Raw genomic sequence first — 10,917 nt, forward strand, 5'->3', positions numbered from 1 at the left:
TCTTTTTGCTCGCACACTCTTTCTGAATTTTTTGATTAAATCAGCACGGGCAACCCTAATTTCCTCTACTTAAATAGGTGTAAAAGGCCTCTAAAAAAAGCCCAACAAAGAGCCCAAAGAAAATGAGCTAAAGGGTTGAATGGGGTTCTCCACATAAGAGGGATATTCAAACCCAACACTTCAATCTAGTGACCACTCTCGCCTCACCACCCTTGCCAGGTTGTCCCCACATATCAAGGAAAAAAAATAAAAAATAAAATATTGCAAATGGGAGAAGGAGAGAGAGAGAGAGAGAGAGAGAGTAATCTCAAATATAAATCGAAACCCTAGCAACATGATGCATGACTGTGCATTGCTCAGCGCTATCGTAGTGACGGTGAAATGCTTTGAACATTCGATTAATTTACTGAAATCGATAATGGGTCAACTCCTCTACTCTTCTCCATTTAATTAAGTATTATTTCAAATGGAAAGTTAATAAGTTTCAAAGACTCAAACTTTAACCATTTAATTAAGAGAGTCTTAAATTTATCAGCCGAGCCACCTTAATTTGGAGCCACAAAATCATTATCTTACATAGTAAGAATGAATGTAGGTCCTAGCTACAACTAGAAGCAGTTTAGTGGGTTTTGTAATTATATGTAAGCAACCCATTTGTTCACGACATTGCGTTTTGCTAATCTAACCTCTTTCTTTTTTTTTTGTTTATTTTCTCTCTTAAATGTATATATATATATATATATATACAAACACACACACAAACACACAACAAATACACACATAATTTGCTCTTAATTACCTTCATCAAAAATAAATTAGATGGTGGTAATTGTTTGAGGAAAAATAATTGTAATGAGATTGTAGGAAGAAAAAAGATGGTGGTATAATATTTTGATTCAAACGGAAAATTTTTTTAAAAAAAAAAAAAAACAAACAAACAAACAGAGAAAAACCAAAAAAATAAAACCACCAGAAAGGCCGCTCAAGGGAATTTTTTTTATTGGTTGTTGAATCTTTGCTATGTCAACAGTCAAAACGAAAAGTATCTTCAAATTAAATTTGAGTTTAAATAATTAATAATTAGTAAGTAAGAAGCACTTCCAGATAGGACAATTTAAGTGTAAAATTAATTAAAAAAATAAAATAAAATACAAGTATGCAACATACTAATATCAAATAAGGATTTTAAATGTAAAATTTAAACATTTCAATCAACTTTTTAAATAAATATAATATTTTTGAACAATATATATTATAATAGAAAGTATATATAAATAAAGACTTCTTGCATTTGTTAAATCATTTTTTTAACAATAAAATAAATTTTCATCCTAGTAAAAGCAACTTGTATTTATTTGATGTTTTTGTATTTTATATTTATTAAATTATACTAAAAATAGTATAATTATTTGTATTCATATATTATTAATTATAATATGGACAATTTAACAAATTAAATATGTCATTTTTTTACAATATAGAATTTCTTCTCATAAAATTAGTAATATAATTTTAATATTTAAGATTCAAGTACCGTTCTAAAATTTTAATATATAATATATAATTATTAATTAATATACTGTAAAAGGGATTTCCCTATTTGGTGTTATCTTTCAAAAATATCAAATTTATTCCTACAACTATCAATAATTATTCCAAAATACTCCTTTAACTACTCACAACTATCCCAAAATACTCTGATAATTATATCAAATTTATCCCTATGACTACTCACAATTATTTCAAAAGACCCGTATAATTATTTATAACTATCCCAAAATATTCATAAATTATTTATTTTTATTATTATTTTTAATAATTTTTTAAAAAAAATTAAAAATAGAAATCCGTAAAGTAAGCACATAGGGGGAGGGGTGTGGAGGTGGTAGCCCGTAGGGAACGAGTTGAACAAGAGGAGAGCAAAGAAGGGTCATTTGTATATAAAACCCAAATCCAACCTAGCGAGGGGTTAACCATGCTATTTTAAAAAGAAAATATCTCATAAAATTATATTATTTTCAAATATATATATATATATATATATATATATATATTAAAATAATATTTGAAATAATAATTGAATTTGAATATGCATTCATTTAAACATAAATTTTGTATTAGTACTCGGGGAGTATAAATCCCAAAATTTAGATTTAAAATTGTGTAAATTTTAAGAAATTTAATACAGTTTTATAATATATGCTTTTTTAAAAAAATCTGTAGAAATCCAAATCAAAGTCTTAATCTCATGCTCCAAAACATAAAATTTATGTAAATCTATACAAATCCAAATTCAAGTATTAAAAGCAAAATTTCAAAAGCTATGTAAACTTTATTAATAACAGATAATCGCTGCCATCCTTAGATAGTTGTAAAGATCACCTATCAATCATCCAACCCACACTCAAGTTGCCAACCTATTTAGCCACCCTACACGCATAAGTTGGGGGACTTTGGCTTCCGCAAATCTAAGTAGAAGTGTTCTTTGTATCCTCATAATTAATATATATATATATATATATATATATATATATATATAATAAGAAAATAAGTACCCTTTATTTTTTTAAAGCCGAAAACCATGGAACGGTGCAAGTAAAATAGACTCGAACAAAATAATTATTCAGATGTTTCCTACTTGACATGCACCCTTCATCATCAATAGGCAACCTACCAAAAAGGAAGACGGCGTAGAATACAGACAGCTCAATACACATTCACAGATGATGTTCACATTGTACAGAAACCATGTATTTCAATCAGTTAAAATAAAAGAAGATGACGACTTAAACAATGCAATGCAGCACAGCTCCTATCCAAACAAGTACATACATACATTATGATCTGGGAGGTGGTCAGACGGCATCACTGTAGAACTACAAGAAGTGACCGAGGCCAGAAGCAAGATCTTCCGAACAAAATATGTACTCACCATGACACATGCAAATCATGATCTCATCAAGGGTCGGAGTCCTGCCTGCTTGCTAAGCACAATTCGTGTAATTCATTCAGTATCCATTCCTCCCCAGTGTGGCCGCCCAAGACCAGGACCCTAGTTCCCCCGACCACACAGGTGCTGTGGCCCCAGGCAAATTTAGGCGGCTGCCCCGGAACATTCAGAGTCCTCCATGATGGTTTCTCCTCCGAAGGATCCAAAAGGAAGAGCTGGGAGGGAGAGTGCAGCCCGGCAATTGAACCACCAAAAATAATAATCCTGCCACAAGGCATGCTTACCGCGACATGATCAAGCCTAGGAGGAGGAACCACTGCACTCTGGCAGCCTAATCCAGTGAAACCACTACACTCCAGTTGCCTCCACTGTGGCTCTTCATCCTCCAAATCAATGGTGTAGGCCTCACCGCATCGCAATCTCAAGTGCCCACTCTTTGCAAGTCCGCCAAACATAAGAATTTTCGTTCTTCCATAAACTGAGAGTGAGTGACCCAGTCTCGAAGGAGGAGCCCATGAGGTAGGTATCTCCTTCCACATAGGCTTTTCTGTAGTCAGATCCAGCAAGTATGTGTCGCTGAGAAGTACCCCTGCATCTGTACATCCTCCGGAGACGACCAACTTAGAGCCTTCTACAGTGCAAGAGCTATGCCAAGACCTGGGGAGAGGAGGAGTTCCACCAGAGACTTCTTTCCATGTTGGCTGTTTTGCATCCAGATCGAGAACAAACACATCATTGAGCAGCCCCTGCCTCCCACAACCTCCAAATACCACCAACCAGGAACCATTCAGGCATGAAAGTGTGTGGCCCCAGCGCCCTGGTGGGGATGACTTCACACTCACCCGTCGCCACTCTGGATTTGCAGCATCAAGATTGAGAACAAAAGTGTCATCCATTGGCTGCATGTTAACTCCTTCCCCTCCAAACAGTACGAGCCGATTCCCTGCAGCACATGCACTGAAATTACAGCGTGAAGGCTCAACTGAACCTCCAACAGTTAGCTTCCTCCAACAAACAGCCTCAAGAGTTGTCAGTTCCCTAGCCAGCCGACCCCACCCTAATTTCTTGGTCATGAGTTCTAATGTGCCCGTCACCTCTCTCCCCCATGCATTTTGACAGACCATCTTTCTCACATGCTCATTCTTCGTTAATTGCCGAATTCTTCTGCAGACAGAACCAATGGATGCAACATCCCTTGGGGTCAAACGCGACAAAATGTTGTGAGCAAGAACTTCATCGGAGAGCTGAAGGATTCCACATACTTCTTGATGCTGACTGTATAGTGATTGTCCACTCATCGGAGAACATTTACCCGATTGATCATATTGCTCAAAACAAGTTTCCTTGAAAACTGGATATGAGACACTATTCAAATCGATTTTTGCTTCAGAGAACACTTGAATACCAATTATATGTGTAATAGTTCCATCATCACTGTGTATAGGTGCAAGACGCAGTCTGTTTACCAAAGGGGTGCCATCCTTTCGGAAATTGAGGAGTTCACCTTGGAACTCAAGGCCTCCTTCTAAACATATTCTGATCTTAGAAACAACAACAGGATCCACCAAAGGGTGCCGTCTTTGAGCATGTGGGTCCCTATATTGTAAGAACCGACTGAAAACAAAACATTTTCAGAATGAATCAAAAAAATTGCTTTGTAACATAAATTAATCACAGTTAATTGTTACTGAAATTTGAAGGAAGAATGAATAAAAATGTATTCGGTAAAACTTCAATAAAAATTGCTTGGAATACTTTCCCACCACACAATACAATAAAAAAAATATTTCCCCTTTTCAGGGTCAGAAGCAAGCTAGCTTCAAACCAAAGATGTTAGGAAGTTATTATTGGCAGAATCTAATTCCAATGAATGAATGTGAAATGCCACCCCCAACAAATAACGAAACCACCCTAACAGCAGGCTGCAGGCACAATGTGACAAGAAATGAAATGGACATGAACCTTAAAATAGCAACCAAAAATGGAACCCTTTTTTTTTTTTTTTTTTTTTTTTTGTACAGTAAATGACCAGTTTGCATTCTGCTTGCACACAAATTTACTTACCAAACCCTACCTAATTTTGACCATCCAAATAAACTGCCATTTGAAGCCTCAATCTTACTCCCCACTTCCATAAGAGGTTCCTCTTCCATCTAGCGAATCTTTTTCTCAAACATTTTCACAATGGGTTCCCAGATCCCACATGCATTTTACTTTGCACTTTGCCCCAAGAAGCCAGCCCAAATACGCCACAGTTTGCATCCTACCATGTCTGGAAGCAACGTCCCACAATTTCTTCTCGCAAACAAATCAACTGACATTTGCTAAAGTTTTCTTCAAGGCCAAAGGCTGCTGCTTCAAAGCATAAAAGGTATGCCTTAAATTGAGAATTAGCTGAACAGATGGTCCACAAAAGATCATGGTATAAGTAGAAACGAGTGAATGGGAAACATTCACCTCATTGCCTCTTCTTACATTGCCAAATCCTGCAATAAGATCAACATGAGCATTTAGACCAGCTTCATGCTAAGAAGCTTCATGACCAAGTTAAATGAGAGGTGAAAGCGCATAAACCCCTCTTGGATCTGAAAAATCTTGCGACTCTTTTGTGAAGGATTATTGAGAAGGTTGGGAATGAAATACACTTCTTAGCCCATTTGCACCACTGCTCAACAAAGCCCATTCAGGCCATTACATATAGGAGGAAGTCCCAACAAATATGGTCAAAAGCCTTTTTCCATGTCTAATTTGCAAATAACTCCGCCTTATCCTTTTTTGATGAGTGTCCACCCATGGTTTTAAATAACAGCTGCGACCATTACGCAACGGTTTTTTGGGTTACTAATACCTTTACACACTGCAAAATCAGTGGGAAGAAAAATCACGGCTGTAGCAGCCATTACGGTCTGCGACTGTTATGTAAAGGCCTCAATTACGCCAAAAAAATTAGTTTATTTTTTACTTTTTCTTCTCACTTCTTTCCCTCTCATACATCATTCTTAATATACCATGTGATGAGAGGGGGAAAAGATTATAATGAGGATGACAATGATACAAAATTTACTATTTCTATAAATACTCATAAGAGATGCATTAATTAACAATTTGAAAATACTAACTTGTTAGGAAAATATTTTATTTTGATATTATTAGCAATTTGATATTTATGTTCCATATTTTTCAACTTCAACCTTCTTCTTTTCTAGATATTTTATATTTGTATTATTCATATGTCTTATGTGTCTAATAGATTAATGGAGTGTAATGTATTTTGTTTTATTACTTAATTTAGCTCACATAAGAATTCATCACAAATAAGAACAATGAGAAGTATAAATACGTACACACGTAATTTTTCTATTAATGGTGGTTTAAAAAAAATGTAAATTTGTTGCCCTTACCAAATAACTGAGTTAAACTAAAGGATCCAAAATACACTAAAACTCTTTCTAAGAAGGGTTAAATGCTTAAAACATGCGACTATAGTAATATGCACAAGGTTGTGCGTGCTTGAAAAAAATTCACAGCCGTTACATTCATTTCTCGTTATGTAACATTTGCTACTCTCACTTCCTGTTACATCAGTTACTGTTACGTTATGCTACCCACTACCGCAATTTAAAACCATGTCCACCACATCATTTGCCATCGAGGCAGCATCCATAATTTATAATCCCTTTACAAAAGCATTTGGGTACATCCAATCACTTCCCAATCACCTTTTTCAGTCTGGATAATAGCACTTTAGCAATGAGCTTGTAAACACGCCCAAATATGGCCGAAATCCTAGATATTATTGACCCCACTTTTTTAGGAATCAAAGCCACAAATATTCCATTAAGGTTGCCAACAGTGTCCCTTGCTGCATATATTTCTTTAAAAATCTTGATCACATCCCTTTTGCCCACTTCTCAGTTCCTAACTTGGCCTTTATCCCCAATGCATATCTTACAGAAATCAAAACCCAGTGTTCATTAAAAGGCCTTTCCAACCAAGAGGCATCACCCTCACCACAATGATCAAAATTTAAACCACCCAAAAAAGGTCTTTTAACATCTGGATTTGAATAGAGGTTTTCATTAAAGTTGCAAACGACATTCATCATGTCTGTTTCTCTTCATAAATCTACCCATCAATTTTAACTTTGTAATATATATCACACACACACACACATATGTATGTGTGTGTGTCTATATATATATATCTCCCACAAGCATTTGTAGTTCTGCAAAAATTTTAGTGTTTCCATTCCTCCTTTCAGCAAGGACCCTTGATTTAAGTCTCAAACAGGTTTCTTCCAGTCCCATATTAAAAGAAAGGCCCTTCAACCCTATTCTTCTACTCTCCTCCTCTGTACAAAGGCCCTCCTCTTCTTCCTTCAAATCAAGAATAGAAATATCTTACAGAATCAGAGCTCTTTCTTCACTCTTATAATCACCAAAAACCTCTATATTCCGCCTTCTGATTTCATGCATGAGCCTATTTAGCTGCTAGCACAAAACTAGCATGCCCTTCAGCTTGAAACTGGTTTCACCACCTTTTCACACAATCATCAAAACTTATGCTCCTAACCACATGCTCTTAAAATGAAGAGGCGTACAGCCCCATCTCACTCTAACATCCAAAAGAAGCAGGTTGTGATCTAAAATTGGCCCGGTAAGGAGTGGATATCAGTAAGAATATTCAGGCTAAAAAATTCTCACAGTTCTTCCTTACAAGTACTTTCAGAGTGTGACATTCCATTCTTACCCATACTTATATTAAAGTCTACTCCCATCAACCAAGGGATATCCTACCACTGCCTAAAATTGAGCAGCTCATTCCACTTAGGTGCCCTTTAGGGACCTTCCCCCAGTCCATAAATACCAGAAAACAACCACATAAAATCATCCTCCAAGTTTTAATAAAAAAATTCACAGAAAACTAACATGAACAGCTGTTAATTACATTCAAAACTTCCAAATCACTAACACTCCTCCAGCTATTCCTCTTGCAGATAAGGCTTTCCAATCGAAATTTCTGCCTCCAGAAATGCTGCAAACTAGTTGATTGCTAAAACCTTTTCCCATTCAGTTCTTGAATGCAACCAAGATCTCTTGGTACTATCCCTCTTGCTAGTCTCTTTCTGATGGCAGGATGCTGGTTGGACTGCATTTGAGGATTCACCACCTTTAGTTTTGTCAATAATTACTTCTGAAGGAACATATATTAGAGCGAAGGACCTTTAAGACCTTCTCGTCTAACTGAGCTTTGATTGACTAATCAGCCATGATGGTTTTATCTTCCTCATCACTGTCACTCTCTTACACACACACACATGCGCACACACACACACACACACACACATATATCATATATATATACACATGCATATATATATATATATATATATATATATATTAAGTAATTTAAGTTTAAAAGTTCAACTCCTAGGAGCCAATCTGAGTTAACATTGAATTCACATGCTTTAACTTAAGCTTAAGCTCAAAGAGATTTGCTTGGGCATTTGAAGCCTAATTTACACTTTCTTACTTTTCCATTCCTCCGCTATATCCACGACTACACTACTATATCTAATGGATATCCCCTTTTTTCTAAAATGAACCAAAATACCTAATTAAAGATGTTTCATATGCCTAAAATAAATGAAAATACCAGACAGAGGTCTAAAGTAACAAAGACCAAAGTTAACCAATATTAAAGCATGACTTTACCTTTTCTGGATGGTCAAAAAACAAACCACCGCAACTTGAGAAATTTGAACACAGTCTTCCCACCAAAATGTGGCTTCCAAAATATAAGACTAAGATCTTCTCATTTTCTAGAGAAAGGAGCAAGGAACATAAGAGATATTTTCTTCACTTTTCAATATACCAATCTTTCAAAAGTATGTTTATTTTTTTCCAAACCTAAGCCTGTTACGTGGTTTCATTACAAAACTATGCCAATGTTTCATGAACTCACAATGACCTACTACAGCTCTTTGTCTGTCGCATTTAATGCACTGAATGCCATTCAAGTCCTTAATTTTCCTTTCTTTTATCCTTGAGAATTTTTACTTTTATGTCTTCTATCCCTTGAACCAAACTTACATGACATGTCATTAAACGCCTTAAATTAGCCTCATTCCCCGCTTTCTTTCCTCCTCTTTCACGCAATTTGATTTTTCCCGAAGGCCAAAGCTGTCCTAATTTTCACATGAAAGCTTTCTGTTCTTTGAGCCAATACCTCTACACATAACATAGTTTCAAGTTTAAAATTTTATTTTCCTTCTCCTATTAGCTGATATCACATATATATCAATTTCATCTCCATGCAAATTCCACCTCCTAATTTTCGAATGATTATTTTAAAAATCAGCTCCAGGAATAACTCCACAGTCCTACTTTTCAAACATTTACGTCATCTTTAGCCTAGTTAAGCTCTCGATTTAAAATTGTTTGAAATGAAAATAACAAGATCCAAACCACAACTCGCTTCTTTCCATTGTTCGCTTCCAAACTTCTATCAGCCTCCGACCAGAGGGTAAATCAAAATCTACAAATCGCAGCGATTTAAACATTTGCGGCAAATTCGAAGTTTAAAAAAAAAAAATTAAAAAAGAAGATGGGCGAGGGAATTATACCAGTTTCTACCAAGGACCTCATCGGCACGGTAGCCCGTGAAGATTTCGAAGACGGTGTTGACATAAATAATTGGATAATCAGGCTCTAAAGCGTCTGAGACAACGAAAGCCGACGGTGTCATCGGGTAGAAGAAGCTCCCAGGCTTCAAAAGAAGCTCGCCCTGATCCTCCTCTTCCTCCTCCATCTCCACCTTCTCGTCCTCTCGTAACCTGGAGGATTTTAGCCTCTTCCCTGTGCTCCGTGCTGCTTCCTCTCCTTCATCCATGCCCATCCTCTCTATCTCTCTCTCTGCCCGAGCGAAGTGGCTCACTGACGGAGATATTTGTTCGGAGATCTTTTAACATAAATCTGAAGGATCAACGACGAGTATGCCCATTTTCGGGGCTCTAATTACGAGAACGCCATCATGTTTATCTTCATATCATGTGCGGCACAACGCACGGACGGCTACGATGCAAGGGATGCGTTTGAGTGCGAAGAATGAACGATGGAGATTGGATATTAGGCCTAAACTGTAGGCCATACGCGGGGTAAGTATCTCCTATTTGAATGATGCGGTATATTGAGTGATAAATCAGTACCATTAATTTCATTGTGGTTCTATTTAAGGTAAAGATTTTATTTGATAGAAAAAAAAAATTAAAAATTATTTTTATTGTATTTTTTGTGTAAAAAATTATTTAAATATAATTTACAAAATTTAAATCAAATATTAACAATTTTAAAAATTAAAAATTTACTTGTTGCTTCAGATTAAAATTAAAATTTTTTTCAATAGTCAAATACAAAAAAAAATTCTGCTTCTTTGTTTTTTTTTCCTTTATTTAATATTTTTTAAGTTCCAAAGGGTGCTCTCTTTTTTTCATTTATAACATATTAATTTATATGTGTTTATCACCGAAAAATTAAATGATTTAATTGAATTAAAAAAAAAAAAGATACATTCTCAACATTAAACCGTTCTAGATACACTCAACATTTAAAAATTCTGCTTCTTTGTTTTTTTTCCCTTTATTTAATATTTTTTAAGTTCCAAAGGGTGTTCTCTTTTTTTCATTTATAACATATTAATTTATATGTGTTTATCACCGAAAAATTAAATGATTTAATTGAATTAAAAAAAAAGATACATTCTCAACATTAAACCGTTCTAGATACACTCAACATTTAAAAATTGGAACATATTTAAAATTTTATGAGTTTGAAAATAATAGGCTATCTTTGTGACAATACATTGAATCAAATATCTTAAGACAACAATTGCTACAAGTCATACCCTAAAAAGGGTAAGAAGATTCCCTAAAATTTTGCCAAGTCAAATTCAAGTGTGAGCATGTCAAC

The 10,917-nt window shown here is 35.2% G+C and overlaps 1 protein-coding gene across 1 annotated transcript; it reads right to left on the reverse strand.

Moving 5' to 3' along the window:
• Window positions 1–2,688: 2,688 nt before the first annotated feature.
• On the reverse strand, window positions 2,689–10,084 carry LOC131152716 (adagio protein 3). Its single transcript, XM_058104536.1, has 2 exons — window positions 9,576–10,084; window positions 2,689–4,564 (listed from the first exon to the last, which is right to left on the reverse strand). The coding sequence occupies exons 1-2, from the start codon at window positions 9,845–9,847 to the stop codon at window positions 2,959–2,961; spliced, it is 1,878 nt and encodes a 625-aa protein (XP_057960519.1). The 5' UTR covers window positions 9,848–10,084; the 3' UTR covers window positions 2,689–2,958.
• Between the last annotated feature and the right edge of the window lie 833 nt (window positions 10,085–10,917).

This window comes from Malania oleifera, chromosome 4 (assembly GCF_029873635.1).
Source record: "Malania oleifera isolate guangnan ecotype guangnan chromosome 4, ASM2987363v1, whole genome shotgun sequence".
NCBI lineage: Eukaryota > Viridiplantae > Streptophyta > Magnoliopsida > Santalales > Ximeniaceae > Malania > Malania oleifera.

Excerpts from the sequence above, each read along its gene's own strand:
- LOC131152716 (XM_058104536.1), bottom strand. The coding sequence starts at position 9,847 with ATGGGCATGGATGAAGGAGAGGAAGCAGCACGGAGCACAGGGAAGAGG. Across the intron at positions 4,565-9,575 it reads GAGGTCCTTGGTAGAAACTG|TCGGTTCTTACAATATAGGG; the intron begins GTATAATTCCCT and ends TTTTGTTTTCAG.